Raw genomic sequence first — 15,568 nt, forward strand, 5'->3', positions numbered from 1 at the left:
ATAATTATTATTTAATTATTTCATTTCATCAGGTGTGTATCTAAACTGCACTAGCATGCATATGAGGCCACAGACCATGTTTAAAACAATTCCATGCTTAACTCCATGTTTTATCTCCATGCTTAAACAACAACACCTGGCTGTAATTACCCTATTCACAAATGGGGGCATCCACTTACTTACACTTTAGTTATATGTATTTTTCTGAAATCCATCAGCCTCCCTAGATTCCATTACCTGAATAAAAAAATAAGACCCTGGACAAAATAGATTGGCATTCTACATGAGTCCAAAAGACTGAATAGCTACTGAGTGGACTTCAGCAAAGTGGTTTGCAAACCTAACTTGGATAATCAAATAATGCTTGACTGCCTTCCAAATTTAAGGGACTCAGTCAGTCTGAACAGCAGTTGCAATGTTAGGGCTTGTCTACTGTGATATACCCAGGGTACAGTCTAGACTAATGAGTAACGCTATGTTTTAGTCACAGGTATTGTTAGTAGAAATCATGGACAGGTCATGGGCAGTAAACAAAAATTCACAGCCCGTGACCTGTCCATGACTTACTATATATCTCTAACTAAAACTTGTTGGGGGGGATGGCCTAACTGGTGCTGCGGGGGTGGTGGTGTGCAGCCCAGGACCTCTACTGGTGCTGGCGGGGGGGGGGCAGCAGCGTGAGGCCTGGGACCCCCCTAGTATGGTGGGAGAGGGATGGCAGGGCTCCCAGGCTCCCTATCCAGCTCCACATGTCCTTGCAGCTCCTAGTGGTGCTCCCTCCACAAGCGTCAGCTCTGCAGTTCCCATTGGCCAGGAACCATAGCCAATGGGAGCTTCGGGGGCAGCGCCTGCGGGTGTCAGCAGCGCATGGAGCTCCGTGGCCCCTCTGCCTAGGAGCTGCAGAACTTGCCCATGGGAGCCAGAGAGCCCCCCCCCCCAGCACCACCTGCACCTCAACCCCTTGCCTCAGCTCTGAGCTTCCTCCCAAACCCAAACTGCTGCTGGTGGCCCAGGGGCTGCTCCTGAGCTGGCACCAGCCACTGCAGAAGTCACGGATGTCACAGAAAGTCATGGAATCCATGACCTCCGTGACAGACATGCAGCCTTACTAATGAATAACTCTACCATCCCTGCCCTCTGATCTGGGACTGAGTGTGACTTGCATGCTGGAGGCTGTTTTGAGAGCAGACCTGACTGGAGGCAACAGCAGCAAAATAGTATAAAGGGCACCCCAGATTAGACGGTGGGGGTGGTACAGCTACTCACTAGTCTAAATTGTACCCTTGATATGTCACATCTACACCTCCACTGAAATGCTACAGCAGTGCAGCTGCAAAAATGCTACCTATGTTGACAGGAGGGCTTCTCCTGTCCACTCCCCTAAGAGGCAATAGCTAGATTGATGGGAGAATTTTCCTGTCAACCTAGCGCTGTCTACACCAGGCTCATGTTAGTTTAACTGCATCGTTCCTGGATGTGGATTTTTCACACCCCTGAGCAATGTAGTTATACCAACCTATTTTCCTAGTGAAGGCCAGAACTTAAAGTCTTGAAAGAGTAGATCGTTTGAAGATGGTTTACCTTGACAAAAAGGCCTGTTCCCCCATCTTCCTCATATCTGACTACAAGACCAATCTTTGCCTCAAAGTTGTGAAAATGAAAATGCCATGGGGGATCGAAAATAAATCCACTCCTTCAGGCCAAAAGTTATCTGCTGCAGAGCCAGTCTGTTCCTTCTAATGTAGCCTCAAGGATGCAGTATCCTGTGTGTACTGTAATGATGGATCTGCGCACTGGCAGATTGACTAGTCTCAGATCCACATCAAGAAGCCCTTCTAAGTGCTTTCCAGGCTTGAGAGCTCTTGTCAGTGACTCACAGGGAGAACCCACTATGACCCCTCTGGCGTGCAGCACCCCTGTTTTGCGTGACAACGCCAATTCTGCTGTGTTCAAGGCCATTGGTTCCCAATGGGGAAAGGAAAGAGAAGAACAGGATTTGAGTATGTATATTTGTACTATAAGGCTACTATTCCTTCCTTTTTTCAAACCTGCTGTTTTTTTAAAAGATCTTTTGCACAATTGTCTTACTTCCATCAACCCTCGTCCCCTCAAAATTTCCCTCATTCCTTGATTCACTTTGCGCCACATAGGTGAAATACAAATGACATCAAATGAAAGGAAGCATTTTTTAGTCTATACACTAATCTCAGAGTCCTACTTGCTGCATTATGCAAATCTTCTGGTGATCCTCAAGCATACCATATACAGACAATGTGTTCTATTTAATGACCTCCCATATAATCTCAAATTCATATTCAAACTTAAATTCTGTTTCTATTTTAGGTTCTTATATGGCTCCCATTATCATAGTATTGGCGTGCCCTATAATTTTTAATATATTTATCCTCGCAACTCCTCTGTGAGGTATGGAACTATTACCACCCCGACATTATAGATGGGGAACCAAGGCACAAAAAGGCTAAGACCCTGTCTACACAGGGACACTCTGGAAAGTTTATCCAAACTAACTACAGGCGTGAACTAAAAGTGGATTAAACTGCATTAAAACTTTGTGTGCACACATTCATTCAGAATTAAAATGAACTGAATTAAGGCTATTTTAAAATTAAGCTAAACTGAATGAAGGCCACTTTCTTTCTAAATAAGAGTCCACACAGTCCACACAGGCCACTTTCTTTCTAAATAAGAGTCCACACAGTCCACACAGGAGTGTAATGCAGTTTAACTAATCTGCTTTTAATTCACATCTTTAGATAATTAATTTACCAGAGTGTCCCCATGTGGACAAGCCCTAAATCAGTGGCTCTCAACCTTTGCAGACTACTGTACCCATTTCAGGAGTCTGATTTGTCTTGCATACCCCAAGTTTCACCTCACTTAAAAAATACTTGCTGACAAAATCACACATAAAAATACACACGTGTGACAGCACATTATTACTGAAAAATTGCTCACTTTCTCATTTTTACCATTATAAAATCAGTCAACTTATATTGTACTTATATTTCAGTGTATAGTATATAGAGCAGTATAAGCAGGTCATTGACTGTATGAAATTTTAGTTTGTATTGACTTTGCTAGTGCTTTTTGTGCAGCCTGTTGTAAAACTAGGCAAATATCTAGATGAGTTGATGTACCCCCTGTAAGTACCCCTGGTTGAGAACCACTGCCCTAAGTGACTTGTCCAAGGTCACAAAGGAAGGCTGTCATTATCCCCCCCACATCTCAAACCATTTGTACCTCCCCCATTTTTTTTACTAATATGCATAGAAGCAATCCTTAAACTTTCTATCTTTAGGATTTTAAAATATCAAAGATACTGGCATGTATTCTTCATTGTTTCAACAAAGCTTGAAGCAGTTCTCTGAAGTTTCTTTAATATTCATATAGCAGTCTCAGGCTCATATCTTTGCCAGTGTAATGAAAACAGATAGATATATCCTTTGCAGATTTAGAAGTTGATAGTCCTTTCTGAATTTTGAAGCTTCAGAGAGATACTAAGTTATTCAATGTACATCTCTAAAAGATTTCACAGCCTGTTATATTCTGGTCAAGGGACTATTCATCATCCGACCTTTCTGTATTAATTTCCTTTTCTTTTACTATTATATAAATCAAGTGCAGTTCCAATGGTAATTAGATAAGTGCTAATAACAAATAAAACATGCATACTTCCGACTTTATTGAAGCTGAATATTTACACTACAGTTGTTATTCCTGCTTTTCTTGCATTGACTATAACCATACAGTTACATCACTGAGAATTTCTCTCACTAATACAATTCTTCATCACTGCTCCTAAAAAGGAAAACAATTGGGAACTAACAAACACATCAGATACATGAGTCTTACAGTGGCTGCATGGAATATACAACACATGTGAAGCAAAAGTACTGAGTGACTAGTGATCTGTACAATAGGTACAGTATAAAATAACTAAAGAGGTGGGGATTTATTTCCCAAGTCCCATTCTGCCTTCAGATATGCTTGCACAGCAGTTGTAGCAGGAATTGGCAGGTGACCAGATGTCCCGATTTTATAGGGACAGTCCCGATATTTGGGGCTTTGTCTTATACCGGCACCTATTACCCCCCACCCCGTCCCGATTTCTCACACTTGCTATCTGGTCACCCTAGGTGAGTTTAAAGACGAAACTGGGTCCTATATGTAAAACATGTGCAAGTTACAGGCCATATGAGCGCCATAACTTCATATATAGATATAAAATTAGTTCTAGAAAACAAGAATGGAATATTTATGAGAAAACATTATGATTGGTTTCTCACAATCAACGTAACTATTTGCAAGGACTGAAATGAGATTCAGCTGTTCTGAAGTGCACAGAAAACCACAGCTTAAGTCTAGGTAGTAGAATATAGGAAAGATATTTCATTTACATACCAAAGGATTCAACAAAGGCATAGATTCATTGTGCCTTTGACAATTTGACTCCAGGCAAAGGTATGGGGATACTTTTGATGTTGAGAGAACACACGCATGTACAGGGAGTAGCCAGTCTTTATTCATTATATATATGCAAAGGATTTCTTTAAACTATCTTTGAAGATAGAAAGCAGAGGCTTCTCCAGATAGAAAGTTTGTCTACATTTCCATTACTTTATATTTTCTTTTTTTTGGAAAATGGGTTCGAGTAGCACTAATTGGAACTTTAAGTCTAGAGACAAACTCATACTGAGTTCTAGAGCGGACTTCAAGAAGGCAAACTACAGAACTGAACTAGGGCTAATTCTTTCATTGCCTGGCCCAATTGGGGGTTTAAACCAAGAGGACAAGAGACTTCCTGAAACCTGGTTTCTAAGAGCCAAATCCAGCACTAGTTGTAAACACAAGCAACTCCACTTGAATGGAGTTGTGCCGCAGCTGAATTTGGCCCTAAATGGGTTTTACCAGATTAGACAGTTTGATGTAGACAAAGGCTATGTAATTCCCAGTATGAGTAGATGTACATGTGCCAGCTCCACTTAAGCCAGCACACTAAAAATAGCAGTGTGGCCATGGCGGTGGCTCAAACTAGCCATCCAGGTACAACCCTATCCAAGCTGCCACCGTCAAACTGCTACTTTTAATATGCTAGCTCAAGAGGAGCTAGCACAGGTATGTTTACCTAGCTGGGAATTACATCTCCCAACTGCTGTGTAGATAGACTCAATGAATGAGTATATTAGCCTTCCCTTGCCCCACAAAGAAGGGTCTCACTCCTTGTGTAAGATCACCTCTATTCCTCAGATTTCAGAGTAGCAGCCCTATTAGTCTGTATTCGCAAAAAGAAAAGGAGTACTTGTGGCACCTTAGAGACTAACACATTTATTTGAGCATAAGCTTTCATGAGCTTCAGCTCACTTCATCGGAGTTTCTAGTGAGTTTGAAGAATTATTCAATTGACTACCACTTGCCCAACCATATTTCCCTGATAATTCCTGTATTTACAACATGCAGCTGTGGTCTTTCCTCTGTTTAGGGAGTTGCACTACTCCCTGTCAAATCCTGGATGGCGAGTCTAGATTACAGAGCAAAAAAATGGGAGAATCTTCTATAAAAGAGATCAGAGGAAAAGGAAAAAAATAGGGCCAGACCCTCCACTGGTGTAACTCTTTCTACCTCCACTGCCTACCATGAAGCTATACTGATTGGCTGAGGATTAGTCTCAGTGTCCAGAAGAAATTTAAGACATAATCAAACATTATATTCTAGTTCTGCAGATGCTTGCATGCAACTTTTGTTATGTCCTTTTAGATCAAATTCTACCCTTAGCCCTGGTCTACACGGGGGGCGGAGGGGGTGGAGATCGATCTAACTTACGCAATTTTGGCTACGTGAATAACGTAGCTGAAGTTGACGTACTTAGACCTATTCACCGCCATGTCTCCACCACGGTGAGTCGACTGCTGCCACTCCCCCGTCGACTCCACCTGTGCCTCTCGTGGCGGTGGAGTACAGGAGTTGACGGGAGAGTGCTAAGGGGTCAATTTATTGTGTCTAGACTAGACGTGATAAATCGACCCCCACTGGATTGATCGCTGCCCGCCAATCCGGCAGGTAGTGAAGACATACCCTAAGATGCACATGTGCATAAAGTCAAGGGGTGGTGTTAAACCCACACAAATGTGAACGAATGCACTGAGACAAGTTACTGGATGCAAACATTTCCTGATTCATCCTCTTGTCTAATGGACTAATACATAATCTTGAAATAATCATGATCCCTAATAAAAATATTTAGAGCAGGTCAAGGACCATGAATGTGGGATAAAACAAAGGAAGAATATAACTGACTGCTGATAGTTTCCAGCTAAGTCTTTAGATGCACAGTTCATATCTGCTTACTCACGTCATGTTCTCTGCTACCAGTTTGACAGGTCAATGTAAAGCCAACAACAACAACAACTAAAAAAGGATAAAGAACATTAGGTTTGTTCTCCTCTGTTAGCTTTTGTTGGCCATACTTTTAAATTGATTTCAAATTAGTAAAACACCAAAGAGCTCATCATTCTAAAGTCTTTAGGGCATGGAACCATTGCTGCTGTCGCTCATCCATCTCTGCATCCTCCTCAGTTTTAAAAGACTGCTGGAGATACCTCTGAATCACAGATTTGACCCTCCTTCATGCACTTCTCTAAAGATGCTACTTTTGGGTTTTACCATTTGGTTGTATATTTTATGCTATTTAAACTTATCAAACTGCCAAACCCTCAGAACAACTCAACAGGGATGTCAGCAGGGTGAAGGGTTTCTAAATAAAATTTATTACTATTATGCTATTTCCTAGGAATTAACTTTCTATATTTAGAACATGAGTTTTAATCATAAAACAACAATGAATAAAAAAAATATAAAGTAGGAATGAAATTCTGGACCTACTGAGGTCAAAGGAAGTTTTCCTTTACTTTCATTGGGGCCAGGACTTAACCTGGAGTGTTTAAAAAGCATTTAGCTGATAAAGTGGACATTGTCCACTTGTTCAATCTGCTTAAATAGAGCAGAAACTAGGCAACATTAGCCTCAAAAAGAAAGAGAAAGCTTCTTTCCCTCTGTAAGCAGCTGACCTGCCTCATCTAGGGCAACTCTGGTTTCTCTGACTTTGATGCAACCTGGACTGAAGCCAACCCTGTGTTATGAAACCTGCTTTAAAACAGAACTGATTTTTTTATTTTCCCAGAGTGAAGTTCAGGTTTTAGCTCTCAACATTGTCACTAAAGCAGCATGGATCAGCTTCAGTCTCAAACCCGTTTATGCTAGGGGCAATGGGTAATCGTTTTTTAAAAATGCCTAATGGACAAATGTTTAAAGGTATTTAAGCACCAAGAGATTCTGTTAGGCACCTAGTGGGGTTTTCAAAAGAGCCTATGCACTATGTTCCACTGACTTTCAATGAGTCTGACTTTCATTTGGGGAAAGGAATTTTTTAAAACTTTATTGCTAGTTATTTTTGATTACTACTCTGAATTTAATAATACAGACAATTTTACAGTGCATAAATACATTGCTGGTATATAGACAGAACATGGAAAGCTTCAGGATTAAAGAGCTCTAAGAATTCTAGGGATTTTCAATTAATTTTAAACTAAAATATAAAATTTAAAAACACTAGGCCAGATGTAGAAACACTGTCATATGTGTGTCTGTCTGTCCACAAAATGCAGATTCAAGTTTGCAGCTACAATTAGTTTGTAAGCATTATTAGGTGCTTGGAAGGAAGTTAATTGTTCCCTCGCAAAAAGGGAGGCAGATTCAGGTGGGTATCAGAATCAGGCCCAATATTCCAAAATATATTATTCAGTAATATACATGTTACAATCTGATTAGTCAGATAGAAATATCTGCTTCATCCCTTTGCAAGAGCAGGATATGCCATTTGCCTCCTGATCAAGGATACATCAGGTAAATTGAAAATTTTATTAAACCTAATGTTAAAAAATTATATCATACATAGGTTATGAAAAGAGTGACTGTACATCTGGGTATAGTGCTTAGATTACCACAGATACAAAGTTTGTTTTTAAAGTCATAAAATACAGATAGTGCATAATCAGCAATAACCCAAATTTAGGTGAATGAATTTAAGAATACAGTTTAGATATTTAGCATCCATGCATTCGGGTACATTACTCATGAAGAAAGTTATACAGAGAGTTGGTGGTGGAAAGCAAAATATATCACTGAGTGAAGATTGCCCCTCAGTAATTGAGAATTTAGGATAATTTAGAGAAAAAACAGTCCATCAGGAAAGTATTTGAGTTACTTTCCCAATTGTGCTTCTTGTGATCTTAGTCAAATGAATAAGGAAGCCATTCTTTCATGGTATAAAATATTGTTAAACTTGTTTGTTTTGAACTGAGAACATTTAGAAATGTCTTTTATGCATTTAACACTTCCGAGTGAGCAGTTGTTTGAGTATCCTGTGTGTGAACTTCTGGGCTATTGAAGGTTACGTGTAGCTTCTGGCGTAAGCACACCCAAAGCATGTGTTGCACATCTTTATGGCTCTGTACTCCAGCCCCTCGTGTTATTTCTCAGTATCACTGTGATGACCTACATTATTTTTAAAGTATGCAAACCTTGTTAAACCTGCCTTTTCAAATGCTTTATGACTATATAAACTTTTCTTACTTGTTTACTGAACTGAGCACAGAACAAAAATCCAGGAACTAATCCTGATTTTGTCACTGATAAACTGTGGAGCCTCTAGTAACTCACTTAAGGCTAAACTGGCTCGTTGCAATCTGCCCTGACTAACGGGCAATGTACAGATGCATAGCTACCAGGAGCACACTAGAGACTGAACTATGACTGAGCATTTGTGCCTCTAGCATCTCAGACAGGTACATACCCAGGGCAGCTAGTGCCTCAGCCGCTGCAGTTACACTCTATTTTTAGTGCGTTATCTAGATCAGAGCTAGTGTGGGTATGTCTCCTCAAGCTGGGAATTACACCTCCAACTCCAACTCCAAGTACAGACATACCATCAGAGAGACAGTTCAGATCCGGTTTCTTAGTAGCTCCGTGGCATGCCTACCCCCAGCATAGACTACTTCCCCTCTGTGTTGGATCAGCTGTGCTAGCTAGAGCATTGGGAGACCAGAACAAAAGCTCTCTTCATTCTTTAACCATCTGGGGAGGTAGGGACCAAGCTGGTGGCAGCTTCTCTCCCTCTCATGTTATGACTTTTAATGTCACAGTAGCCAGCACACCGGAGTATGATCCCCTTTATTATTCCCCTGAGCATGCTCATAGTCTGGCTCACAACTAAGCCCCTAACCTCTCAGTATATTTTCCCATTTGGAAATGTAAGGTTTACCGTGCACACAGGTGTGTTGTGAGGATGAAATAGTCAATATTCGTACTGAGCTTTGAATCAGACCTAGGAATGCTACGTATTGCTAAATAATAGATTTTATAAAGTGCATTTCTGTTTCTAATATTGCAGATAAATGTTATTAATTTCAACAGCATTACATTTCTGGGGTAAAACTGAAGTTATGTATGCATGAATCTATATGCATGAATCATGTAGTGATGAATCATGCCCTAAACATCCTGCATAATTAACACTAAGAAGGGCATTATCTTGAAATGGAGTGTCACAGAAAAGATGTCTAGATATTTGCATCAAAATGACATGACCCCAGCCCACCAGAGCTAGAGAACCTTTCCTTAGTTCAGTGGGCAAAACTGCAAAGGTAGCATTAAGGCCTTCTCTTCAGTCATAGAACATATGGTTCCATGCTCTCTGGTTGCCATGCAGTGCTAACATTTATGTATGATATTCCATGAGGCAAGTTCTGACTGACAGCCTGGATGATGTGGGATTGTCAGTATAACAAAGATAAAAGGAGCAGTAAGTTTAATACTATTAAGGACAGGAAGTCACTAGCAGTTCATGCACTCAAAAGTTGTAAGATTTTGTTGCACTGTGGATTTGAACTTGCAAGCTCCCTCATAGATTCATAGATTCATAGATACTAAGGTCAGAAGGGACTACTCTGATCATCTAGTCCGACCTCCTGCACAGCGCAGGCCACAGAATGTCACCCACCCACTCCTATGAAAAACCTCACCCATGTCTGAGCTATTGAAGTCCTCAAATCATGGTTCAAAACTTCAAGGAGCAGAGAAGCCTCCCTCCAGTCAACCATGCCCCATGCTACAGAGGAAGGCAAAAAAGCCTCCAGGGCCTCTCCAATCTGCCCTGGAGGAAAACTCCCTCCCGACCCCAAACATGGCAATCAGCCAAACCCTGAGCACATGGGCAAGATTCACCAGCCAGATACCCAGGAAAGAATTTTCTATAGTAAATCAGATCCCATCCATCTAATATCCCATCTCAGGGGATTTGGCCTATTTACCCTGAATATTTAAAGATCAATTACTTACCAAAATCCCATTATCCCATCATACCATCTCCTCCATAAACTTATCGAGTAGAATCTTAAAACCAGATAGATCTTTTGCCCCCACTGCTTCCCTTGGAAAGTTATTCCAAAACTTCACTCCTCTGATGGTTAAAAACCTTCGTCTGATTTCAAGTCTAAACTTCCTGGTGGCCAGTTTATACCCATTTGTTCTTGTGTCCACATTGGTGCTGAGCTTAATTAATTCCTCTCCCTCTCCTATATTTATCCCTCTGATATATTTATAGAGAGCAATCATATCTCCCCTCAACCTTCTTTTAGTTAGGCTAAATAAGCCCAGCTCCTTAAGTCTCCTTTCATAAGACAAGTTTTCCATTCCTCGGATCATCCTAGTAGCCCTTCTCTGTATCTGCTCCAGTTTGAATTCATCCTTTTTAAACATGGGAGACCAGAACTGCACACAGTATTCTAGGTGAGGTCTCACCAGTGCCTTGTATAACGGTACTAAAACCTCCTTATCCCTACTGGAAATGCCTCTCCTGATGCATCCCAAAACCGCATTAGCTTTTTTCACAGCCATATCACCTTGGCAGCTCATAGTCATCCTATGATCAACCAATACTCCAAGGTCCTTCTCCTCTTCCGTTACTTCTAATTGATGCGTCCCCAACTTATAACTAAAATTCTTGTTATTAATCCCTAAATGCATAACCTTACACTTCTCACTATTAAATTTCATCCTATTACTATTACTCCAGTTTACAAGGTCATCCAGATCCTCCTGTATAATATCCCGATCCTTCTCTGAATTGGCAATAAATCCCAGCTTTGTATCATCTGCAAACTTTATTAGCACACTCCCACTTTTTGTGCCAAGGTCAGTAACAAAAAGATTAAATAAGATTGGTCCCAAAACCGATCCCTGAGGAACTCCACTGGTAACCTCCCTCCAACCTGACAGTTCGCCTTTCAGTAGGACCCGTTGCAGTCTCCCCTTTAACCAATTCCTTATCCACCTTCTGATGTTCATATTGATCTCCATCTTCTCCAATTTAACTAATAATTCCCCATGTGGCACGGTATCAAATGCCTTACTGAAATCTAGGTAAATTAGATCCACTGCATTTCCTTTATCTAAAAAATCTGTTACTTTTTCAAAAAAGGAGATTAGATTGGTTTGGCACGATCTACCTTTTGTAAAACCATGTTGTATTTTGTCCCATTTACCATTGACTTCAATGTCCTTAACTAATATCTCCTTCAAAATTTTTTCCAGGACCTTGCATACTACAGATGTCAAACTAACTGGCCTGTAGTTACCCGGATCACTTTTTTTTCCTTTCTTAAAAATAGGAACTATATTAGCAATTCTCCAATCATTCGGTACTATTCCTGAGTTTACAGATTCATTAAAAATTCTTGCTAATGGGCTTGCAATTTCAGGTGCCAATTCCTTTAATATTCTTGGATGAAGATTATCTGGGCCCCCCGATTTAGTCCCATTAAGCTGTTTCAGTTTCGCTTCTACCTCTGATATGGTAATATCTACCTCTATATCCTCCTTCCCATTTGTCATGCTACCATTATCCCCAAGATCCTCTTTAGCCTTATTAAAGACTGAGGCAAAGTATTTGTTTAGATATTGGGCCATGCCTAGATTATCTTTAACCTCCGCTCCATCCTCAGTGTTAAGCGGCCCCACTTCTTCCTTCATAGTTTTCTTCTTATTTATATGGCTATAGAACCTTTTACTATTGGTTTTAATTCCCTTTGCAAGGTCCAACTCTACTCAACTTTTAGCCTCTCTCACTTTATCCCTACATCTTCTGACCTCAATTAGGTAGCTTTCCTTGCTGATCCCTCCCATCTTCCACTCCCTGTATGCTTTCTGCTTCTTCATAATCACCTCTCTAAGATGCTTGCTCATCCAGCTTGGTCTACAACTCCTTCCTATGAATTTTTCCCCTTTCTTGGGATACAGGCTTCCGATAGCTTCTGCAGTTTTGATTTAAAGTAATCCCAGGCCTCCTCTACCTTTAGATCCATAAGTTCTTCAGTCCAATCCACTTCCCTAACTAATTTCCTTAATTTTTGAAAGTCAGCCCTTTTGAAATCAAAAACCCTAGTTGCAGATTTATTTTTGTTAATCCTTCCATTTAGTTTGAACTGAATTAGCTCATGATCACTTGAGCCAAGATTGTCCCCTACAACCATTTCTTCTATGAGGTCCTCGCTACTCACCAAAATTAAATCTAAAATGGCATCCCCTCTAGTCGGTTCAGCAACTACTTGATGAAGGAATCTATCAGCTATCGCACCTAGGAAAATCTGAGCCCTATTATTATTACTAGCACAGGTCCTCCAGTCTATATCTGGGAAGTTAAAGTCTCCCATGATATAGACTCATTTGCAACAGTAACAACTCAGGACAGATATACTCCACCATGAAACTTAATTATACCCTCAAATTCAAAATATAGTATGTTGCCATGGCTTAAAACTTTACACCACCTAATGAAACAGCTGTAAAAAAATCAGATGATCAGTATAACCCTCCTCCACACACAAGGGAGAAGATGGCTTCCACAGCCCTATCAACCTATCTACTCAAGGTCAGTTTGCTATGGAATTGACGTCTATTACCACCTGAAGCTGCCACTGCCTTACACAGTGCCAAAAGATACACATCATTACAGCTGAATAGAGACTTTAAGTTTGTTACAGGGATGTTTAGAGTCTTCTTAACAGTACTAGGTATGATTTTTTTTAAAAGAACTTTTCTTTTCAATTACCAGATGCCAGATTCAGCAACACAGAAAAGTTATATAGATGTGTAATACCCGCAAAATGACTTATGCTATTGAAAAGCCTTGTGTATTTCATATTAATTTTGAGCCAGTCTTCATTAGAGCTTGTCAGTTAGGAATATCTACCATATGCAAGGAACTTCCCACAAGAACAAAAAACAAATCAAAAGCACTCAACCAGACCTAAGCATATTCTTCCCTCCGATTCATGTATACAAGTCCCTTTAACACCTGCAGTACTACCCAGCACATGTCTGAGGACAAATATAATCCTCCAGATAGCAAATACAAAATGAGCAGTGTTTTCACCAAATTTGGATAAGAATTTCTACTTGAACTAGCCCCAGCATTTGGGATAGAGTTGTCTGGCTATGTCACCTGTTTTAGTACTATTTGCTGCCAGGAGCAATATATATACACTCATCCAACCACTGATGATAAAATAAAAAAAAGCCACATGCTCCTCACCCACATCAGCCTTATGTTTGCTATTGCTAACATCAAGCAAGAACACTGCAAGTTCTGACACTGCTAATTTTGCAGCCTATGGGAAATAGATTCATTCATCAATAATGAATAATGCCAATCCTCTCAAACAGAATGGTTAAAATTGAAGGATGAAAAGTACAAGTTTAATATACTGAAACACTATCACAAGCAAAATACAAATAAACTTTCGGAAGACTGTCAATAAGCCTATTTTTTTTAAAAAAAGTCATTATTAAACTTGAAGATGATCAGTAGAGTGATGCACAATGGAAAAACTCTGGCATGAAATTCCACTAAAAATATTCAATATTTGAGTAAAAAAGGTGGAATTTAAAACAGCTTCCTTCTTGCGTTATTGTTGATAAAATATTGTTATGCATCTAAAAGTTATTTAAATACAAATGGCCAGGAAATATTAAAGTATATGAAATATTCATGTGTTAGGATAAATGTTTTGTGGTTTATATGATTACGTCTCATTCTTTGGGCCTAACCCTGGAGTAGTTGTCCAAACAACACTCTCATGGGCTTCCATAGGAGCTTTACCTGGATAAGGCTTGCAGGATCAGTACTGTTTACCTTCAATTAACATTAAAACATAGCTATCAAATTTAGACCCTGGTTCTGCAAGTGTACCCGTGCCTCCACTGAACCAGATGCAGGATCAGCACCACAGAGCTGAGATCTGATGTTCTGACATGGGTGAAACTCTGACAGAGTTCACTGTCAATTTTGCTGATGGGAGATTTGTCTGCGTAAGGAGTTCAGGACTGGACCTATTGATATTAAACTCAATAGCTCCAGTTCAGCATGCATTCCCCTTCTTGTATCACTTTAGGATCACTGTCTAAGCTTCGGTTGCTCAGGTTACATGACCAATGCTATTTTTAGAGGCATATGGTGATCTAGCTTCACTAACTAGCAGTAGAGTCTCCAGCTGCCAGACAAACACTTCTCACACAAAAACCCACCCTTCAGGAAAACTGCTATTCCCAAAAAAGCAATAAATCACACTGACATGCTGACTCAATTACAGTGTCAAAGTACAAATTGTTTTCAATTAATTATATTTGAAAATAGTTACAGTACCTTCTGTTGTAATCTCAGCCATAGCGGTGATGGTAAGAGATATTCTAAACAGATCAAGTTATACTGGCAGCTTAGATACTTCTGGGTCACTGATTCTATCAGGAGATGCAGAAATAAAAGATAGAAGATCCTCCTCTTTTCCTATTCTGTTTCTTTTTTTGGTGCCTCTCTGAACTTGTCTTCTCTGTAGAGTCCTGGCCCCCCAGAACAACCTAAGCTTTTCTCAAGGCAATGCCTGCAGCTCAGACTAAAGTATCAGCTTCTAACAAAAATAGCCGTGCCTCACAGTGGAACTTCAGCAGGAGACCCACACACCCTATAAATAAAAATTCCCAGATCCAAAGGGGACAGCAGAGCAGGGAAAGGCAGCAAAAAGCAAAGGAACTGGAAAGAACTGTTTAAAACCCCTGCAGCTTCTCTAATATAATTACAGTTCTTTGCAGGCGGGCGGGGGTAGATCAGAAAACATGAAATATAGAGTTCAAAGTAACCTTATCCCTATCCTAGCTCAAATTTATTCTTAGCACACTTAATGCTTGGCACATTCTTCCTGGCCTTATAAGGACTGGGGAGGGTCCTATGACGTCTACCAGTCAACAACAGAGGGGGTAAATGTAGGTAATTTTCTCCACTTTGATTCCCAATCCTAGTGACTGAGACACAACCAGTAAAGGTTTCAGAGTAGCAGCCGTGTTAGTCTGTATTCGCAAAAAGAAAAGGAGTACCCGTGGCACCTTAGAGACTAACAAATTTATTAGAGCATAAGCTTTCGTGAATGCATCCGATGAAGTG

At 40.2% G+C, this 15,568-nt stretch overlaps 1 protein-coding gene across 2 annotated transcripts in view; it reads right to left on the minus strand.

The window, feature by feature from the left end:
* The window catches only part of TRDN (triadin), a 108,601-nt gene extending 93,348 nt beyond the window's left edge, over window positions 1–15,253 (minus strand). For both annotated transcript variants that reach the window (XM_043510898.1, XM_043510897.1), the window contains exon 1: window positions 14,777–15,253. In XM_043510898.1, coding sequence (XP_043366833.1) covers window positions 14,777–14,798 — 22 coding nt within the window. In that variant the 5' untranslated portion in view covers window positions 14,799–15,253. The remainder of the gene's footprint in view (window positions 1–14,776) is intronic.
* Between the last annotated feature and the right edge of the window lie 315 nt (window positions 15,254–15,568).

This window comes from Dermochelys coriacea, chromosome 3 (genome assembly GCF_009764565.3).
Source record: "Dermochelys coriacea isolate rDerCor1 chromosome 3, rDerCor1.pri.v4, whole genome shotgun sequence".
NCBI lineage: Eukaryota > Metazoa > Chordata > Testudines > Dermochelyidae > Dermochelys > Dermochelys coriacea.